Genomic DNA, 23224 nt, shown 5'->3' with positions numbered 1-23224 from the left:
GGCCCAGGTGCTTGGGAACCCTTTATGGGCTGTTCTGCCCAGCACTTTGGAATGCAAACTCCCTTGAGCAAGCCCTTGTTGGCATAGTTTCACCAGTAGCCTGTCTTAGGTAGTTAGCGAATATTAAAATAGGCCTAATAATAAAATAGCGCTTGGTCAACCGTGTAGCCCCCTGACTGAGGGGAGGAGGAGAATAGCTCACTTTCCCTGGAGGGCCTGAGAAAGATCAGTTTACAGGCGTCAGCATGGGGTGTAACCCTTCTTCCTTCTCTCCATCTTGGCACTGGCACGTGCTTCTTGTGACCATCATCTCCCATTAGCCCACGGTCTGGGCAGAAACCATGAACAGGGCTCTTTTTCTCCCCCACCCCAAACACTCTCAGTCCTTTCACTGACCTCAGTCCTTTCACAGCTTCTGATTGGAGGCTGGTTGCTGCAGATAATGACCTCCAAGACCCCTCTGTGGGTTACAGCCTGTTTGTTAAGACACCTGCAGCGGGGAGCAAGGAAAAGGAAAAGAGCAGTATTTTCAACATCCCCAGGAACCAGAAGCACAGAAGACTGGCAGCATTCCAGCCACCTGCATGGGCCCAGGGCTGGCAGCTTCCCATGTGTCCTTTCCAGACAGTCTGCTCGCTAAGATGAGGGATCTTCTTCAGTATGTTGCCTGCTTCTTTGCTTTTTTCTCCGCTGGGTTCTTGGTTGTGGCCACCTGGACAGACTGTTGGATGGTGAATGCAGATGACTCCCTGGAGGTAAGAAGTCAGTAGGTTCTTTTACTGACCCAAGTCCATCCGACTTTTCCCTAAGCCCCCTGTTGCATTGCATTCTAGGACCAGTGATTGTAGTACTAGCCAAAGTGGATAGATTTATTCCTTACTTGCTACTTACTGAGTCTTTACATTATTAACTTATTTAATACACACAGCTCATCTATGGGGTAGGTATTGTTATCCCATTTTACAGATGAGGTAACTGGATAACCTCCCTTTCTTCATAAAGGTAAACTCATACAAGCATAATTGTATATGCTTTCCAGAAACACCTCTTCCACTGCTGTGTATACCCAATTGAATAACATTCCAGTAACATCCTTCCTCTCAAACAGAAATTTGCTAATCTTGAATATAGCATTAAGGATAATGTGATAGACTTTCTTAAGAAACAAACATCTAAAAGTTGATCAAATGATTAAACTCAAGTCATACCCGATTACTGTGTAATGGAAAAATCTCCTTTTAAGGAGTTTCCAAATAGGATAAAAAATTCCGTGTGAAACCAAATCTTTCCAGTGTGTCCCAAAGTGCAGGGGACAGATATGGAGTCAAGAAACCCTCTTTTAAAAATGAGTTGCTCTTGGGAACCTAATGTTCATCCAAGAGATGAGTGAGAGGTTCATATCTAAAAATTTTATTGTTGTCACTAGAGAAGTTCTGAATGAGGTAATTTTGAAATTTAAATTTTTTTTCAGTGGCTATAAGAATCTGAAAGAGGTAAAAATCAATTCTTCAGAATCAGCAACTATTCATTAGCAAGGCCTCAAAAAGTGTAGGTAAGAAAAAGAAGCTATATCAGGAACTCAAATAAAGAATATATAGCAACCCACTATGTTCTCCTGTGTACATCCTGAAGAGAACAATTTACTCTAACAAATGCTATAACTTTATGAAGTTTAAGAAAGATACCCGAGGGCAAGTTTTTATATTTTTTTACTAATTTTATTTGTTAAACACTCAAGTTGGAGTTTCAGATGGAAAGTAATAATCTTTCTGTTTTTCTGTATATTATTATGTTTCTGTTTTATTTTTTTCTTTCTTTTAAATTGCCTCTGACTCCTACATGGCACTTCAAAGCCAATAGAGTTTTAAGTATTTCTTTAGCTAGAACTTGAAAATTATATTTCTGAAAATTGTAATAGAATTGAAATATTATAAAGGATGTCTGTTATATGTTAGTCCAGGGTGCATTATCTGACCATGCACATAACTGATGAATGAAATAAAAAACTGTCCTTTTAACAGTACTCAGAAAGTGCAGATAGAAACATTCTGCTACCATTAGCTTGCTAGAATATGGACTGTCAGTACTAGGTGATGAATACAAAAATATGCTGGACTTGAGCACACTTAAAATTACTTTTTTAAAAATATGCAAAATCACATCTAAAAACATTCTTAAAATATTTTCTAAATCAATTTGAAAATATTTCCCCTTAAGCTGATGGAACTGATAACTTCACTTGATAAGAAATAAAAATTTTAAAAGAGTCAGACCTTGCTGAGATAGATTGGAAGTACTAGCACTTAAAGTGTCTCCTTGATTTCATCTCAGTACATACAAACAATTTGCCATCTGTTCTGTGCAAGAACACTTCTAGTGAAAATGAATGGAATGAGAAGTCCAGTTTTCTCACCTCCAGTAAATCCTTGCGAACTTTGGACTATAGTTAGTAGTTCCTAGCTTTTTTCATATATCCTGTACCTGAAATGTATCATAATAAACACTCCCCAAGAAGACTTCCCATTATAAGAACCTTTAAAATTCTCTCCAGCAGTCTCTTTATTTGTCAATATTTTGTGGATCTCTCATAATAATTGCTACTTCATTTTGCAACGTGTAAAGTCATAATATTATCCATAAACGTCAAGATATGATACTCACTGACACAATTATACTGTTCTCCCTCTTTGCTTCCTTCTCATGGATATATATACATATATAATTGGTCCATATTAACAACTCACTTTAAACAACTATTGGGAAAAAAAAAGTTGACACAATAAAAGTGCTTTAAAAAAGAAAAAGCATAGCCATATAAAATTTGAACAAAAATGGATATAATGAATTTTTAACTTTGTTAATCTTTTATTGTGATGAAGACATCAAAGTCGAAAAATGGATTCTATAGTTCAGGATAACATAACAAACATGAAATATATGTCATGTAAAAGGTGCTCTGCTAATCCTACTAGGGGAGGCAAAGATAAAACAAGAGCAGGTCCTGCTTTTCATGAGTATACACTTAAACAGGAACAGAGATACCATGAAACTATAATAAAGGGCAGAGGCCAATTCGTATTGAGAAAGAAATGAAGTACCAAGGGAACAAAGAAGATAGGCGACTATTTCCTGTCAGGGACATTGAAGCAAGCCTCAGGGAGTAAAAGCCATTGAACAAAGCCTCAAAAAGATGCAAAGGATTTCAAAAAGTAGAAATGGCAGCAGAGGTCTTCCGAGAGAGGACAAATAGCAAAAATACAGAACAAATGTGAGTAACAGGGAGCAGATAAAGCTCAAATACCCCTTTGCCTTACTAGAGAATACTCAAAATACAACAAAATAGTATTTTTGTCTTATTTACACCTGCCCTGAAGAGAAAAGTTCTTTGAGTTAAGAAAAAGAATAGATGCATGTGTATGTATAACTGATACATCAGTTATACATACTGATACATACTGATGATCAGAATCACTGTGCTATATTCCTGAAACCAGCATAACACTGTTAATCAACAGTATTCCAATATAAAAAATAAATAAATAAAAACATTAGGGAAAAAACGCATGGGACTGTGTCGTGCACAGCCCCAAGTCAGGCAGCAGGGGTCCTGAGCCATAATGCTGCTCCTCCTTCATTCTTGGGTCACATGTGTCCTGGAAACACTGCTGTGTGACAAGAACTTGGGTTTTAAGATTATTGTAGCCTGTGTTTGCATCTTAACTGTCTTCTACTGAGGATGTCACAGCTCGTGTTTTTGGCCCAGTTTCCTCAATTATAAACATGAAGTCAAATTCAGTTGTTTTAAGGTCCTTTTCAGTCTTATATTCTTCAACATCAGAACTCCTTGGTTATGACTCTGTCTAGAGACATGACTATGTCTTCCAGAGAGATGGCCAGCCTACACAGGAGGACCAATGGCATCTAGAGCCTCCCCAGAATTTTCCACTAGGAAATCTAATGTTAATAGTCTTCATTTTTCTGTAGTTTCATATATTCTCTCTTCTTGTTTCCCACTCTCCTTCCATCCTTGTTTTTTCCTTTCTATTCTTCCTCCCTCCCTCCTTTCTTTCTCTATCTTCTGCCTCTCATTTCATTCTCCCCTTCTTTTTTCCCCTCTTTTAAAAAATCTTTTATGCTCTACTTCCCTTTTCTTCTTTTTTTTCTCCCCTACTCTTCTCCTTTGTCTCTTTATCCCTCTATTTGTGCTTCTCGTTTTTCTTTTCTATCATCTATCATTCCACAAATGCTCTTTGATACCTATTGTCTTCCTGATACTGTAGTGGGTACTGATTATGAAAGAGGATGAGTCTTGGATCTTCCTTATGTTTCTCCCAGCATATTGGGAGAGACAGAAAGGTGAGCTGATAGACACAGTATGCTATGGCCAGTGAGTGCTGTGATTACAGGTACCTCTGAGTGGCCAGCTCACTCAATCATGAATAATAAGTGAAGGCTACCCAAAAGTATCCAATACAGACTGGAGGAACAGGTGAAAGGGCTAGAAAAATAAGAGAGTATTGCAAGCACAGGATATGATATAGGCAGAAATCTAGGTATGAGAATGCTATATGTTAATGGCTTCAGACATATTTCAGCATGGAAAGAGTGTCCAATGTAAGGAAAGACGATAGGTGCTGGATCATCAAGGGATTTGTGTTCAAGTAAAATATAATTCTTATATGAGGCTTTCCTTTATCTCAGTTGGTAAAGAATCCACCTGCAATGCAGGAAACCCAGGTTTGATTTCTGGGTTGGGAAGATCCCCTAGAGAAGGAAATGGCAACCCTTTCCAGTATTCTTGCTTGGGAAATCCCATGGAAAGAGGAGGCTGGCAGGCTACAGTCCACGGGGTTGCAAGAGTCAAACATGACTGATCTAAACCACTACCATAGATCTTATATCATAGACAAAAGTGGTTCACTCTAAGCAAACATATGTATGTGTTTTAGAAAAATCCATCATTCTGGCTAATGTGGGCATTAGAAAGGGTAAAATGAATTACACAGAGACCAATTAGGAGGCTTTTGCCATAGAACAGGAGGAAAACATTGATAATCTAAACTAGTGTGGCACCAAGCATTAAAAGTTGTGAAGATATGGGAAGCTAACGAACTTGAATTGGTGGGATTGATAATTGACTGTGAGACTGATGCACAAGGAGAAGTAAAATTTGAAATCCGCTTTCCTGTTTTGGGGCAATGGAAGGAAGGATGGAATCATTCACCTAGAGCTTAAACGGAGGAAAATTAATCTTTATGCAAAAGTTATCAAGCAGAAATGTTCCTACACCATGCCATTTCTTTTTCATTTAGGTTGCTGCACAGCACCCTGTGAGGGCCAGAGAGGTAATCCTTTGTAGTGTGGGTGTTTACAGGTTGAACCTGATGTTAGAAGGACCTAAGATGAAATCTCAACCTGCCAGGCAATAACTGTGTGAATTTAGACAAACGTTTAAGGTTTTGTAAAACCACATTTCCTCTCCTATAAAGGAAGAATAATGATATGCACATTGTAATTGTCTCGTGAGGGTTAAATGAGCCTATGTATCTAAAGTATTTACCACAGTACCAGGCAAATATAAATCAGTCAATAACTGTTATATATATTATCATCTATTTGCAGTTTATTGCTTTGTTTTTGTTCTGGAGGAGGAGATGACATTTTGTAGAATGTTCACTGAAGGGAAAAATATGAGATTTAAGTTCTGTTCCTATTTTCTCTATTGATTCTCTTGGACAAATTGTGTTCATTTCTCTGAGCTGTTGGTTTTTCCATTTTAGTTCCTGTGATTGTTCCCTTTTTGTGTAACTAGGAGAATAAGGCAGAGAATAAAGACAAAATAGCATAAGTATTATATTAAATGCATTTAAAAATTGTGAATTAATAACATTATTAATATGTTATTATATTATGTGTAATTCTTCGTTATCCATAGTGAAATTGAAAAGTAGCTTCTCTACAAAGTTACTGGTCTCTCAATTATCAAAAAAAATTTTTTTTCACAAGTTTTTTTTTTCACTTTTCAGTTCAACTTTTGTTAGTTATTTACTGAGAAAATTTGCCATATACCAAGCAATGCTATGATTAAAATTTTATTAACACAAATGAAAGGTAATCCAGTTTGGATTCATTTTAACTTCATAATCAGATTTTCCCCTGGGATTTCCATTTGCATTAATGATGCTACAAGTCTTTCAGACATAAGACAATTTTCAGACATGAGACAAGCATTAATGATGCTACAATTCTTTCAGATATAAAGTAAATATTTAAATTATCATAGCTAGCATATACTCTGATTATTTCTATACTAGTTGTACTTTCTAACTGATTTCCAATTCCTTCAGCAGACATTCGAGGCTACAGATACTCTTTAATTCGCCTCATTGTCTCCTACAATTCTTAGCACCTCCTTCTAAATAATGGGACTTAAGAGGTATTTGTTAATATAAACCGAATGGGTACCTATTATGATACTTGACAAACTTACTAAAAGAATGAATAAATAAATGAAATAAAATATGAAGTACTATTTGGAAATCTCACATTGAACAAGAAGTATTTCTGTAGAAAGATCATTATTTTTTCTTAGGCAAGACTTTTCATCTTGTTGCAATTTAAATTTTTCCAATATGTGGATCTGGTTCCTCTTTTTAATCAGATAACAATAAAGATCCAGTCCCCTGAGATGCATAATAAAATTAGTGAAGAGAGTATTCTCATCTAGAAAATATAACTTTTCTTCCTGGTGCTTCAAAGGGGGAAAGAAATGAAGAAAAGGAGAGATATAAAAGGAAATTAATACTTTATAATAATTCACTCAACATAAATTGTGATCTCTGTCACTGGATAGTAAACATTGCAAAATTAGGATACCATACTATCAAAAGGAAAACATTCTAAAATGATTAAATATATGGGTTAAATTAAATAATAAATATTACAATGAAAATACTTATATAGTCCATATATGTAAATTAGATGATATTATCATGAAGACCACAGACATTATAGTTTACCTAGTAAGTTTGCATTGTCCCATTCTTGCCATTTAAACCTTTAGCCAGTGCTTCACAGCTAAGTAAGCAGAGTTAACCAAACGTATTTTAGCAAATAAATTCATGATATGTAAATGGACTAGAAGGGAAAGATGACATTTATTAAGTTTATTTTAATCTTGCTTCCTCATCCTTATAAATACCTGTCTTATGTTCTTTTAGGCCCTAGAATAGTAAGAAAAAGAAAATAAAATATAAAAATTAAAAGTTCAGAACTCTAGTATAAAAAAATTCAAAAGCCATTTTTGTTCAAAGTGAAAATGTTTCATGTTTTAGAAAACATTGTTTACTCTAGTATTATTAAAACTTTTGCATTTTAATAAATATATTCAAGTTAGTGCTGGAAGCCAGTAAGTTGCATCTTCAATGTTGCAGTACACTAGTGTGAGGTTGGCAAAGTGGTGTGAAACTATACGTTTCTATTTTATGGTGGTTTTTAGAAAAATATATCTTCATGACTTATCCCAGTTTTCTTTTGGCTAGTGCATTATTCTTCCTATATTTTATATTTACACATAAATCCCAATGCATATGCAATTATAACATAATGCATAGTGAAAAAGAAAAATCTTGTTTGATAGTGGTCAGCCAAGAATAAGTATTTACTAACTTGCTATGTATAGTTACTACATATGAAAAATGTGAATTACAGTATTTTAAGTTTCTCTCTTCTCAAAAGATGTATAAAATATATAGAGGCAAGACACATGCAAAATTGTAGTAAAAAGACAATGTAGGCAAAATTGTGTGTTGTTGCTTGTAACACAGAGTGATGAGAAAAGAGAAAATGGCAAAGACTAGATAGAGACTGATGGGCTGCCGTCTATGGGGTCGCACAGAGTCAGACACGACTGAAGCGACTTAGCAGCAGCAGCAGCAGGATAGAGACGCCTTAATGGGAAACTGCTAAAGAGTTTAGAATAAGAAATCCCAGGATTAAGGAATTAATTTTTGCCATTATATACTCAACTTCCTTGGTGGCTCAGATGGTAAAGCGTCTGTCTACAATGCAGGAGACCCGGGTTCCATCCCTGGGTCGGGAAGATCCCCTGGAAAAGGAAGTGGCAATCCACTCCAGTACTATTGCCTGGAAAATCCCATGGACAGAGGACCCTGGTGGTCGCAAAGAGTCGGACACGACTGAGCGACTTCACTTTCACTTTCATACTCAACTGGAAGAGAGATTATCAGTCTGGTTTCCTTAAGCCTTGTCTATGTGGTATCCTGTTCATCCTTGCTGCTGCTGCTGCTAAGTCGATTCAGTCGTGTCCGACTCTGTGTGACCCCATAGACGGCAGCCCACCAGGCTCCCCGGTCCCTGGGATTCTCCAGGCAAGAACACTGGAGTGGGTTGCCACTTCCTTCTCCAGTGCATGAAAGTGCCACCATGGTAAATACTTTCCAGAGTCAATTGAGTAGATAGGGTCTAGGCTGACATCCAATCAGCATAAATTCCTAGTCTCAGTAATAGTTCTTAGACTCCTGGATTTGACTATTCTACTCTATCCAGTCAAGCTGAAAGGACATATAAAGATCAATTGTACATCTAGTGTATCAGTAACCATTTTCCATGGCAAATTTGAAATGAGAGTTAATGTGTATGGATTAGAAAAAAACCGACAAATATTTTCTCTCAGTAAACGTCTATTGAGCATCTATTATACACTGAGAAGCAGGGGTTGTAAGCTCCTTGAAACAAGGTGCCATTCCTATCTTGGTCATTGCTGTATCCTCAGCATTAGCTGGTTGACTGACATGGGACAGACACTGAATGAATGAACATAGTCTGAAAGACAGACTTGGGAGACTGATGCACATAAATGTGTATGAAAAGATAATGCAACATTATAAATGCTATAGAAATATGGACAGGTTGCTGTAGGATCTCTAGCTGGAGAGACTGGGAGAATCTCATGGAAGAAGACAGACTTTTGAGGCAAGGTTTCAATGATAGGCAGAAATTTGAAGACCCACTCAGTTCTTGCTAATTGTTGCTACATGGAACTAGGAATTCCAGGTGGCCACATTGGCCAGAAGTCTGTACTCTTATAAAATCTTTATGTTTTACTGTTGGCAAATAATAAATATTAAGAAATTTATGCTGGCTTCATATTTGTGTCTTGTACTTTTACTGTCACACCTTGGGTAAACTGACTTCTCCTCACTTCAGGATCAATAAATATTCATTGAAATGATATAAAAATTCATCATAATCAGGACTTCCCTAGTGGTTCCATGGATAAGGCTCTGCGCTTCTAAAACAGAGATCATGGATTCGATCCTTGACCAAGGACCTAGACCCCACATGCCATAACAAGGATCGAAGATGTGTCACAGCCAAATAAATAAATAATAAAAATAAAAACCCTTTAAAGATAAAATTAAAAAGTGAAAAACAAAACAGGGAAAACATTATTTACAGAAAAGTAAATGCTTTCTTTTTGCAATCGCCCTCTATGTTGTTTATCAGCCTAACTTTATGGAAGCTTTCAATGGCTAAGTCAAAGATCTCTCTTGGTAAATGTCACATTGCACTTGAAAATATATGGGTTATTTTCAAATATCTTTGACATTGATTTCTATCATAATTCCACAGTAATAAGAGAACAGGCTCTGTTATGATTTCAATACCTTTAGACCATGAAATTTTTGCACCTTGTTTTACATCCTCAGATACGTTCCAGTGTCTCCTAGCTTGCAGTCTATGGGAACTTGAATAGAGTTTGTATCCTACTGTTGTGTGAAAATTGTATAAATCTTAATTATGTTGAATTGGTTTACAGTGCTTTTCAGGTCTACTGTATCCTTCTACCTCTCTGTACATTCATTCTGTTAATTTTTGAATTTGATATTGAAACTCCAACTAAAAATCTTAATTTATCTACTTAAAAGATAATGGTAGTATATAGTGGAACTACATGTAACCTTGTTCTGTATTTTCCAAGCCTTCTGTAAATGTGTTATCATACTTTTATAATTAAAAAAAATTGAAATAAATAAAAAATAAAAATTATTGAAGTTTTATTTTATATGTTATCTATTAATATATGGATCACATGTTAAGAGGACAAAGCTTAAATTTGGAATTGTCCATTTTGGATAACACTGTGAGATAAAATTATAGTTAATGTTGTTTTTGTCCTTTCAGTTCAGTTCAGTTCAGTTCATTTCAGTTGCTCAGTTGTGTCTGACTCTTTGCGACCCCATGAATTGCAGCATGCCAGGCCTCCCTGTCCATCACCAACTCCCGGAGTTCACTCAAACTCATGTCCATCGAGTCAGTGATGCCATCCAGCCATCTCATCCTCTGTCGTCCCCTTCTCTTCCTGCCCCCAATCCCTCCCAGCGTCAGAGTCTTTTCCAATGAGTCAACTCTTCGCATGAGGTGGCCAAAGTACTGGAGTTTCAGCTTTAGCATCATTGCTTCCAAAGAACATCCAGGGCTGATCTCCTTTAGAATGGACTGGTTGGATCTCCTTGCAGTCCAAGGGACTCTCAAGAGTCTTCTCCAACACCACAGTTTTGCCCTTTAAGAAATATTAACCATAATATTTTAAGCATCAGTCTGCTTTGCAAGAACCTTTTCTTAAAACTTTAAGGATTATAGAGTTGCTTGCTTCCCTCAGAGGGTAAAGAATCTGCCTGCAATGCAGGAGACCCAGGGTCAATCCCTGGGTTGGTAAGAGCCCCTGAAGAATGGAACAGCAACCCACTCCAATAGTCTTGCTTGGAGAATTCTATGGATAGAGGAGCCATGGGGTCGCAAAGAGTCAGACACAACTGAGCGACTAACATTTTCACTTACCTTTGTGCCGTTTAGAGAGTTCTTAATAAGCCATTATACAACAGAAGGATAAGTGAAGACTCTAAATTTTAGGCAAGGAGGGCTTTCCTAAATGTGATAAATAACCTACAATCTTTTAACCTTGTTTTTTGTGCACAAAGTCACCTTTAAGGGTGTCTCCAGTAAGTGCTATATTAACACAGAAGTTTAGTTAATTACAGCCACTATTCTCACGTACCTTGACTGAGTGTGAATACCAATCTAATATTGTGCCCTAGAGCATTAATACCTAATGAAATTGGATTCCTTGTTTCCCCTAATGAGCTCATTGCTTTTCTAAATACGGTTATTGCAGGTAAATGATCAATAGCCTTGAAAAATGACACCACTACTGGATTATTTTGGCAAGAAAAAAATACTTTTTAGCTTAAAATAAGTATCCTGAAATGTATATCTCATCTCATTTTCTAAATAACCTCACATAGAATGACTGAATTAGATTTCATTAATTCATTTTAGTAGCTGAGTTAGCAGGAAATTGGAGATTATTAGTCAATCTCTGATTATTAGAATAGTGACTTCAGGTCCACATAACCTACTTCAAGTTGGAATGAACTAGATCCAGTGTGTTTCTGTTCATTGAGACTCCAACGAGTAAAAGGCTATGAGAAGGCTTTTTTTTTTTTCTGTTGTATTATAATAGTTTAGTACAAATCATCTCTACTATATCCATTTCCCCAGACCGCCATAGCACATTACCACAATTTGTTGACTTAACACAAGAGAAATATACTCTTGCAGTTCCGGAGGCCAGAAGTTTGAAGTCAAAGTGTTGGGAGGGTTGCACTGCCTCTGAAGGTTCTTAGAAGAGAGTGAATGCATTCCTCGCCTCTTTCAGCTTCTGATGACCTTTCAGCTTCAGTGACGTGAGGCTGTGTCACTCTGAAGTCCGCCTCAGTGGTCACATGACCTCCTTCTCTTCTTTCTGTCTCTCCTCTGCGTTTCTCTTTTTTTAAATAATTTAAACTTTTTATTTTGTATTGGAATATAGCCAATTAACAATATTTGATAGTTTGAGGTGAAGAGGGAAGGTACTTAGCCACACATATACATGTATCCTTTTTCCTCCAAACCCTCCTCCCACCCAGGCTGGCACATAACATTGAGTAGAGTTCCATATGCTATAAAATAGGTCCTTGTTGGTTACTCATTTTGAACATAGCAGCATGTACATATGTGTGTCTCTTATAAGGACACTTGTCACTAGATTTAAGGCCACCCTGGTAATTGAAGATGATTTCCTTATCTCAAAACTCTTAATTTAACTACATATACAAAGTTCCTTTTTCCAAATAAGGTCCCATTCACAGGTTTGGGGATTAGAACATGGTCACATTTTGGGGGCAGGGGCTGCCATTCAACCAATTACATCTACTTTTCTCAACTTTCATATGGTTCATTAGTAATGCTGAACTTAGTCACTACTCAGGTTATTATGTTTAAGTACTTTACAAATTTTATCATTTATTGAGCAAATCACTTGTATTATGTATGTTTTGTAATTTTTAATTCTTATAGTCACTCTAGCATTAGTTCCTATATAAAGACAAGGAGTTTGAGGCTCAAAAAGGTAAGATCTTGCTCAAAGAAACAACACAAGTAATGGGTGTCAATTTAAAGTCTGTTTTATCAGTTATAGTTTAAATTTTATGTGTATACAACTTTGGGCTTCCCTGGTGGCTCAAACAGTAAAGAGTCCACCTGCAACGCAGAAGACCCAGGTTTGATCCCTGGGTCGGGAAGACGCCCTGGAGAAGGAAATGGCAACCCACTCCAGTATTCTTGCCTGAAGAATCGCATAGATGGAGGAGCCTAGAGGTTACAGTCCATGGGATTGCAAAGAGTCGGACACGACTGAGGGACTTCTCTTTCAGCTGGCAGTAAAGTCTTATTTGCTGCACAAAACAACTTCAAAGCAGAACATGGGGCAGGGAGTTTCATAGTACAGTTATCCTCTGATATAATTTTCTTTTGCAAATAAAAATGTGCTATATTCCTTTCTTCTCCACATCAGTTATAATCTCCCTGCCTTTCATTTCTGTTCCCACTCTGCTCTGTTATTTATTCTTTCTTTAAGAAAAACTTTATGCTTTCATTTTCCAAGATAATTTGTGTTTAAATCTTACTAAACTATTCCCAGATTGCCAAAATAATGTGAATCTGTAATTAAATCAGAATAAGCAATCATATTAGCTCTGTTCCATATGCAACAGTTCTGTCAAGATTACTTGAAAACATTTCCTGTTGGCATGTTTATAATTCTAGGAAATCTATTTTGACTTACAGCTTATAAAGTATGAGAAGTTTCAGTACACTGCTACCTTTTAGCTTTAAAGTGGATCTTTAGAATCATCTGTACAACATTTCTAAGTAGTAGTGGTTTACAACTGTCAGGTTTATGAAATTAATGTTCAGTTTGTTTATATCCACATCATAGCTTAAGCGTTTGTAGTCTGTCAGTGGAGCAAGGGTGAAGTCGTGTGGTCTTTATATTTCATTTATTGTTGTCTTCATGTAAAACTTTCTTTGACCATTATTTTAAATTTATGAATTTCATGTATAATAACATGTTTCTTCAAGGGATTCATCTTCATGATGAAGAAAAATTAATGTACTTTCCTAATAGAATCAAGATGCCAACAGTGATCATCTATTGTTATATTGATTTTTTTTTTTGATAAGTAAATGTCAGCATAGCAAAATGAAATGACTTGATGATGGAACCAACCATAGGCATCTGAATGTGTTTAATTCTGATTTTATCCATCTTCAGCATGACTGATTCCCCCTCCACTCCCAAATCAGGAAATAAGCTTACTTTCTGTTGAGAAAAGTCTTTATTGTTAGTGCTTAAGAGAAAATACTCTAGAATATATGGTTTTGTTGTCAATGAAATGCAGATCACCCTTGTAAGCACTGGTCTCATAACAGCTAAGTTCTTCCTTTGATCAAGGTAAACTGAAGTGTGTCTGCCTGGCTGTTTCACATGTTGTCTTCTCTGACATCTAGGTGAGCACAAAATGCCGAGGCCTCTGGTGGGAGTGTGTCACAAATGCTTTTGATGGAATTCGCACCTGTGATGAGTATGATTCTATACTTGCTGAGCACTCCTGTACGTATGCCTTACACATCCCTCCTTGTCAGGGCAGGAAGACCAAAGGAAATTGAACTCAGGTTTCCATGATGTGTTTTTGTCTTCTACTATACTATAGTAAGGTTCTGTTCAGTTCTAAATGTTTTGATTAAAATTTTAGTTTATTATTTCTGAAATGTGAATTGAAGCATTTTTAGCATATTTAGTCTTTTCCCATATATTTATAAATTCCCTTAGGGTAAAATTGTTACCTTATTCAGCTCTGCTCTCCCACAAACAGTCTGTTGTAGTGCCTTATACACAGTAGGCTCATACTTAAAAAAATGAAATTAATTCTTTAAGGGCAGTGATTTTTATGATTAGAATTGATAGGTTGGATGAAAAGACTTCAGAGAAGTCTTTTAGCAATGACTTAGGTCAGATAGAAAGTTTACAATATTTCAGTGAATGATTTGCTAAGAAAGAGAGAAGGTCGAGGCAGAGGGGCAGAGACAGAGACAGAAGAACAGATAAGGAGACAAAGAGATAAGCAAAGAGACACAGACCGTGGGATCAGGGAATGAAAAAAATTCAGATATGTGACACATTATTAGCAGATATAAAAAGCCAGTTCCTTCATCTTCTCTACCTTTAGCTTTAAATTATAATTAGGTGTTAACAAGGCCCTTGTTTCTATGAATAGAGACTTCACAGATTGAAAAGCCTTATTACTGATTTCTCTCCACTCTTCTCCATACTATTTATTTAGTTAGAACATCAAATTGTGCTAAGTACTAGTGCAGTCATTAAAGCAAATTTGTTTTAGTCTCTTTCAAATAAAATGATGGGTGGTGGTACAACATGGCAACTTCTTTTCTCAAGATAAATGAAAAGTAAACCCTTAGAATGTGACTTTTCCCCTGGACGGCTATTTTAGTCCAGGGAAAAGCACTTAAAAGGAGTTGTGCTCTAAAAACAGCATTCTCTGCCATTTAGGATTTGAGTGCCTGGAATACTTTTTAACATAATTCATAAGGCTTTTATTTCATTTTTTTGGCTAAAAAAAAACCTTTTATGTTTTTTCTTTTTCCTTGCACTTAACCTAGTTTTACATAGAACGAAGCACAATTTGGTCAATAGGAATGAACATTTGTGTTCGTGTGAACACTAGGTTATTCTAGAAATTCAGGGCTAGGTTTAGAGCTGAGAAGAACAGAAAGATACAATATTTCCAACTTTCAAAATATTGTTATGTACATTTATGCAAGAAGACAATAAAATCATTCATAGGATTTGAATGATCTCATACTACACAGAGAAAGCCACTGTACTTTAAAATGGTCTTGTATCTTTTGCCTATACTATTTCACATTTTCCTCTTGATATATTTTTATCTATTACTTTTAAACAATATCCTAAACAATCTCTTAATATTCTTTAAAAATTCTACCATATGCTTAAAGACAAAAGAGATAAAAATGTGTTCTAAGAAACTAATGAACTGTGAAGATGTTACCTATAAGAGCGTAGGATTTTATTTTTAGTCTTTGATGTGTTTTATACAATCACAATTAGATCACCTTTCTCATTGCTCTTGTCTACTTAGGGTATTTAGACTCAGATGCATTTTTTAGGACTCTGTTGATACTGTTAGTCTGAGTCTATCTCATCCCTTCAAATCAGAGTATTTAATATTCTGGTAGCCAAATCCAAGACAATCTCCAAAAGGAGATTCCTGACTGGCCAGCATTAGCAACCTACTTAGAGAGCTGCCTTCTTGAAAGTGGACTAGCTATCTGGTCCTTGGATGGCACCATAAGAGTGAGTCCTCAAGTTCCACGGAGCATCTGAATCACACTTGGTACGGGAGTCTAGGTCAGACAGGGGAAGACCAGGGCCCACAGTGATTCCAGGGCACTCTATCCAGATGACAATCCTGGCCCTGTTGCCCTAAGTTTCAAAGGGGACTTACAAAACTTCAAGGGAAATACTACAGAGTGTGGGACCACTTGTTTTGGGGTGCTGAACAGGAGGCTTACTTGTGTATACCCATTTGAGGATCAAGGAGATCTGTCAAAATATAAAAACTATCAACCTAACAAGTTACATATTTTTCTCTTTCTTCAATTTTGAAAAAAAAATGAACTTCAGATTTGGCCTAAATTTGAGTCAAATTTTTAAAAATATCGTCACTTTTTGATATCTTAAATATTCACCTATTAAGGTACAGATTGATTTTATGCATTGATTTCCTTTCTTAGAAGGATTATGAAAATATTTTATATTTGAAATGAGGAAGATTGGCCACATTTTTACAGGCAGTCTATTACTAAGTAGGTCCTAAAGTGGTCTCATCATTGGGGAAAAAATTATTTCAGTAAAATGAAACCCCAAATCACTATGAAAATAAAACATAATTACTATAACATCAAAGCAATAAATTTTATTACTCCTTTCCACTAGCCAGCTAAAGTACCAATAGTTCTGACTTCAGATAATTAATCCTCCATTAGTGGTAACATTATCCTAGTTTTAATTTAGTATCACTGGGACTCACAATTGAGGAAACTTTCACAGTTGACGTTCCCGTTACAGATGACTGCTACTATTCCACTTCTATTTTCCTGATCTTCTCTTTCCTAGACTTTCTGCCAAATATTCTCATTGGTGATGGCTTTAAAATATGTGCAGTTGACAATGCAAGGTGGATAGACTAATGCACAGTGTTGGCCAAGAGGGGTCACAACATAAAGGAATTAAAAGAAAATACGATTCTGGCTTCCAGAAATAATCTACTTAGTAACAGAAGTTCCTTCTTCTTCTAAAGATCTGCTGATGGCTCCCACCTGAATTGGCGTGAGACATCTTGAAGTATTTTATTCTTCTCGTCTATATCAAATTTTAACCAATTATTTACATTTTTCCAATAGAAATTCAAACAAATATAGTGATTAATTATTTACTGAATATTTATTGGGTATCTTTGGAAGAAGACATACTCTACTTTCAACATAGCTTTCAGCTAATACTTGTGAACAAGACTCATTCCAAAACAGGAGGCAAAAAGAGAAATAGTTATTTAGTCTCTGCCATATGCCAGGCATTTTGCTAAGAGGATCATAATAAGCAGTGCTTAAACAAATAATGTTTGTTTAAACAATTAATGTCAGTAGTCTTATAATACTTTGGATTTTATAAAAAAATTAAATAAAAGTATTTATTTTCAAGTTCATGCACATTTACAGTGTGATTGTATTCACTGGGCATGTGTTGATGTATGCAGTTGCCTTTTTTCCTTTGGTGCACCTCTATGTATTAACATGTCTCTTTCCTCTGATTATGCTGAAACCACATGCTCTGATCTTCTAGTGAAGCTGGTGGTAACTCGGGCGCTGATGATTACTGCAGATATTCTAGCTGGATTTGGATTTATTACTCTGCTCCTTGGACTTGACTGCGTGAAATTCCTCCCTGATGAGCCATACATCAAAGTCCGCATCAGCTTTGTTGCTGGAACCACGTTACTAATAGCAGGTACTGGTCTGGACTAGTGATGGGGATAAAGATACTCAACTAAGGTTTTGGGATGAAGAAGGGTGTTGTTCTGAAAGAGTTCATTTTAGGATCATATGTGACTTACTTTTCTAGAATGAAGGAATAAGGAGCACATCTACCAACTCTGCTTTCCTTAGTTTTGTAATCAGATATTAATCTTTGGCTAATATCCCCAATCAAGGTTTTTGATGTCCTCAAACAATTTTTAACCACTTAAAAAGTATATAAAGCTTTAAATTTTTAAAAACTTTTTTAGTGATTATTCTTGAAGTTAAATCCTAAAGTAAGCCCCAAGCTGCCACCACCTTGCCTGTACATATCCTCACCAATTCTTTGCAATGACCTGAGTTGTATCAGTTGGAGAAGTTGTATAAGTTGGAGAAAGAAATGGCAACCCACTCCAGTGTTCTTGCCTGGAGAATCCCAGGAACGGGGAAGCCTGGTGGGTAGCCGTCTATGGGGTCGCACAGAGTCGGACACGACTGAAGCCACTTAGCAGCAAGTTGTATCAAGTTATTTATTAGACTTTTCTCATGTGCCAACTCATATGATCATATCTGTAACAATAAACAAGTATGATCTTATCTTCACTTAAGCAGAGAATAAGTGGATGTCTGAAGACATAAATCAAGCAAGACTAAAAAACAATAAATCAAGACGCACTTTATATGGGGTTTATTAGTGAAACAGCAAAATTGATATTTTCCTGAGGTCAGCCATTAATTTCAATTTAGTCATCCTAAATAAAACACAGTGTCTTTCTTGGATCATAATGCAAATTGGGAGGAAGTGCACTATGAAAAAACCAAAATGTACGAAGATTGAAAACTGATGAGTTTACCCTCCAGAGTGAAAACCGTCTTCTTTTTTGGTAGCAGCAAACAGTCACCAAAGCAAATTTAAGTGGGAACCTGACTGGGATGTGAAGGGTAAATTGATGAGAATTTTAAAACTAAAAATACTTGGAGATATGTATATATGTGTAATGTGGGACTTTATGCCAGTTAACTTAATCTGTCTCCTTTTCTTGGTCTGCAAATTAGGATAAAGACCCAGCAATAGTATCCATTCTTAATTGTTACTGTAAAGATCCCAAAGTGGGCAGAGTAAGCTCATAGCAGAAAGTCTCACCCATCACATGGTCAAAAATGGGACCTCCCTGATATTTTCACACAAGGCCCTAAGGATCCTTAGATTACACTAAAAAGCCACAATAATTTATTGTTTTTTTTTTCTTTTCAAAATATCCATTCCCATATCCAGCTTAGTGAAAACATAAACCTTTTGTATATAACAATATACTTTGTTTAGCAAATTTAAACATCATTTAATGCTATGCAATTTTGTTCTAGAATTCAAGACATCACTAGATAATCTACTCTATTTTTCATAAAATATCAAAACTAAATTTAAAGAAAAATAAGTCAATGAAGAAAATTCCTGCAGGAATGGCTAAAAAGATGACTGAAGTAAATCACCCAAGATGACCAAAGCCTTGGAATTATCATTTGAAATTAGTATGCTATATATATATATATATATATATATAAAATCTGTTTTAAGTTTAAAAAAAAAAAGAATTTTCATGCTAAACCTATAGGTCGCAGTATTACAGAAAAGATGTAGTTATTTATGTCCTGTATTCTAAAGGTTATTATGTGTTCACGATCAGGTCCTTCTTAAACTTGTTGCATTAAATAATTGTGAAAAGAATGCAATGAAATTGTGACTTAAATGGAAATCACAGACTTACTAGGAAAAAAGGTGAGAGTTTCTTGGGGGCTTACAGATTTCAGAAACACTATTTTCATATAAGTTTTTGTTCTACAACTGCCCATGATATTTTCTTCCAATCTGAGCCCTGACATGCAATTTATACCTGTAATTTGTACATTTGAAAGGACTCTAGTTGCATCATTTCAAACCAGTCAATTTTCAGAAAGACAAATCTGTGAGGATTATATTTTATTTGAAATAAACAAAATTCTTAGTCTATTCTTACATGGTGGGTGTGGTAGATAAATTTTCAATTTCTACTTCAGTTATTTGTTTTTAACCCCAAAGCACTAAAATTACCGGTGCTGATTTTGTAGTTGACATAACTTCAATCATGGGTCTGGGTGGTGGGTCAGGGGAGTCGTAGACTACTCTTAAATACAGCATGATAGAATACTCTTAAATACAATACGATAGAATAACTTAACCTTCTTGGATTTATATTTGGAAAAGACATGAGTTATTTTTAGCAATTTCTATTTCTTTCAGGTGCCCCAGGAATAATTGGCTCTGTTTGGTATGCTGTTGATGTTTATGTAGAACGTTCTTCTCTGGTTTTGCACAATATATTTCTTGGCATCCAATATAAATTTGGTTGGTCCTGTTGGCTTGGAATGGCTGGTTCTTTGGGTTGTTTTTTGGCTGGTGCTATCCTCACATGCTGCTTATACCTGTTCAAAGGTAAGGACAAAAGAAAATAGCACACTTCCTTGCCTCCAGTGTTATTTTTCCCAACCTAATGGAAACACATCTCACCAGCCCAAAGTAATATCGATAGCTTGATACTTATCTATTACCATTAGAAATTTCTATTGTTCAAGGACAACTGATTTGTAATACTAGAACCTTACTATCCAGTTAGTGATATATTTGTTGAAAAAGGCGGGGGGGGGGGGGGTGGGGGGGTGGGGGGGGGGTGGGGGGGTGGGGGGGCGGGGGGGGGGCGGGGGGGCGGGGGGGGGGGGAGCAGATACAATTGTGTCCAATACCCAAATAGATATTGATTATTTCAATGTGTCATTATCTTATACATCTCATTTCACACAACTGACTAAATTTAGCTCTCGAGTTAAACAGAGAAGTAGATGCAGAGTCAAATCAAATGTATCCTTGTTGTTAAAGAATGTAATGTGTTACTATTAGGTCACTAAAATGTCACTGAAATAAAACTAGGAAATTTCTCTTCTCATAAAAAAAAAATAAAAGGAAATTACTTGGCTGAATTTTAAATCTAAAAACAACTTTCAGGTTAAAACTCTTAGATTTTCTTCTAGGGTTCTTAGATGATTCCTTCTTAAAATATTTATTTTCTTGCCTCTTTGAGAGAAGAATATATATTACATTTTCCCGAAAGTTTACTGAGCCATAATTATTTTTATATCGCTACGTTTATCTCTTCCGAACAGATGTTGGACCTGAGAGGAGCTATCCTTATTCCACAAGGAAAGCCTATTCAACAACAGCTGTTTCCATGCCCCGGTCACATGCGATCCCTCGAACACAGACTGCCAAAATGTATGCTGTCGACACCAGGGTGTGAGGTGACATGTATCAGTCTGTATATATATGTTGTTCAACTAATCAGTGAGTTCAAATTAACCAAATAGCAGGCCTATCCAGGAACAGACATCTAGGCCTCAAGTCCGACTAAATTAATTGCTCAGCTTACTCAAAAAATTAGTCGCCTATTGCTTCTCCTTCTCAATTATTACTTTCTTCCGCATTCTTTTACCATCTCTCTCTCTCTCTCTCTCTCTCACACACACACACACACACACACACACACACTTCCCCTGTATTTGATGATAAGGTTGCTGGGATACAAAAACATTTGCTGTGATTTCTATATTGCTACTAGAGATGGTGACATGGTGGTATTAAAATGAAATGACTCTTTTTAAGAATGGACAGAAACTTTCAAAGGAGGCCAGAGATTCTAATCTTTGAAGGGACTGACAAGCTTTTAGCTCTTTCCCTGGCTTTTGGCTCACTTTTTGTATTCTCCACTGAGTGAGTTATTTGATAACTCTGAAGAAGATGATTTTTCCAAATTCAAACCAGTATATCAAAGCTTACCATTGCTCTGATTCTGTTAAAATAGAAAAAGAAAAGAACAGCTCTATGTACCAGCCACTGGTGGGAGTTAAAGATAAAAAGTGCCCTCGCTATGCTCTAAATGTCAAAAGCAAATGCTGAATTAATACCAAATTAATATCAGAGTCAGTGCTGACTTTCTTCCTCATTAGCAACATAAGAGATCTGTGTATTATTTTATCACTACTCCAAGTTTGCTTGTATATTGTCAAACATTAAACCACAGCAGTTAATAGCTAAACCAGGGAGTTCACTTAGTATTGATTGATTGGGCATCTCAATGCCTTTCAGGAATGAGCCATATTAGAATTCACTGATTCGGGTGTCCTCTCACCCCTGGATTCTCAGTACCCAGCAAAAGAGCCAACATATGATAAAATGTAATAATTTTTTTTTTGCTTGAAAGCAATAAAGGCTCACAATTCTCTACTGAAAAAAAAGTCAATTTTCCTCACAAAATATGTGCTTTTTGAAAAAAGAGAGTTATATACACATTTAAAGAAATCAATGAAAGATTGCTAATGGATTTTATTCACATACATAATATAACCATTCTTCAGTTTTTAAACTGAAGAGTTTTTTTAAAGCTATAAAATTTTACCTTAGTTTTTCTGTTTCCTTGAAAGTCACATGATTAGCAGTAATAGTCATGCAGTACCTTAACAGATTATAAAACCAAACCGAAAATTAGTTCTCTGGAAAATGGAAATACAGTTGTGAATTTCTGAAGCCCTCAAAAGAAGTGTTTCCAATTTTAAAAGCTAAATAATGTAAAAATGAGATAATAGCATCTTGTTCATATATCCTTGAAAATGATGTTCATACTTCACAAGCATCTCTTTACCAATATCTCAGGAGAATACTAGTCTAATCTTAGAATTAAGAGTGATTTATTGATTCACTTTTACTTCATGGATGTTACTAACTGTTTAATTGACATTTAGCAAAATTAATTATTATGTTTATTAATTATATGGGTTTTATTCTAAGCATTTTAAAATTTATTTTGTGTTTTTTACTCAACATTGGCATTTAAATTTTTTATTCCCACATTTATTTTATGATTTATTGTCTGTCATATTTTGTATATTCTATTAAGTATCTTGAAGTATTTCTGTGAAAAGCCAGGGTAAAATTAATTAAATGATTAATTAAATTTTAGAGATACAAAATTTTCCCTCCTGAAAGTTTTCATTTCTATGAGGAAATATTTCAGAAGATTATGGAAATAATTGAAATCGTTGACTGCTTTGAATTTTTTTTTCAATAAAACCATTTGCATATCCTGAAAAGCATTAGTAATGTTTTGAAAATTCCCTTGGGAATCTTTATTCCTAATCTATAGTAATTCAATGAAGCATCCCCAAATAAAGCAGCTGCTACTGCTGCTGCTGCTGCTAAGTCGCTTCAGTCGTGTCCGACCCTGAGCCACCCCGTAAATGGCAGCCCACCAGGCTCCCCCGTCCCTGGGATTCTCCAGGCAAGAACACTGGAGTGGGTTGCCATTTCCTTCTCCAATGCATAAAAGTGAAAGTGAAGTTGCTCAGTTGTGTCCGACTCTTAGCGACCCCATGGACTGCGGCTCACCAGGCTCCTCCATCCATGGGATTTTCTGGGCAAGAGTACTGGAGTGGGGTGCCATAAAGCAGCTAGTGAACAGCAAAGCAAATGTCAAATTGTGAAGAAGCGATAATTCACACAGTGATAGATCAACATGCTTGGAAAGAAAAAATAATATAAGCCCAGAATATATACACATCTGGTTATTAGATTGAAATATTAAAATAGCCCACTCAATCTGAGTACTATAATTTAATCATGTCC

The 23224-nt window shown here is 35.9% G+C and overlaps 1 protein-coding gene across 1 annotated transcript; it reads left to right on the top strand.

The window, feature by feature from the left end:
* Positions 1–310: 310 nt before the first annotated feature.
* On the top strand, positions 311–22688 carry CLDN16 (claudin 16). The gene is given in 5 exon segments (NM_174519.2): positions 311–755; positions 13912–14014; positions 17345–17509; positions 19796–19987; positions 20713–22688. Coding segments are annotated over 5 exon segments (765 nt in total). The 5' UTR covers positions 311–584; the 3' UTR covers positions 20847–22688.
* Positions 22689–23224: the final 536 nt, after the last annotated feature.

This window comes from Bos taurus, chromosome 1 (assembly GCF_002263795.3).
Source record: "Bos taurus isolate L1 Dominette 01449 registration number 42190680 breed Hereford chromosome 1, ARS-UCD2.0, whole genome shotgun sequence".
Lineage (NCBI taxonomy): Eukaryota > Metazoa > Chordata > Mammalia > Artiodactyla > Bovidae > Bos > Bos taurus.
This window is presented reverse-complemented; position numbering and strand designations above follow the sequence as displayed.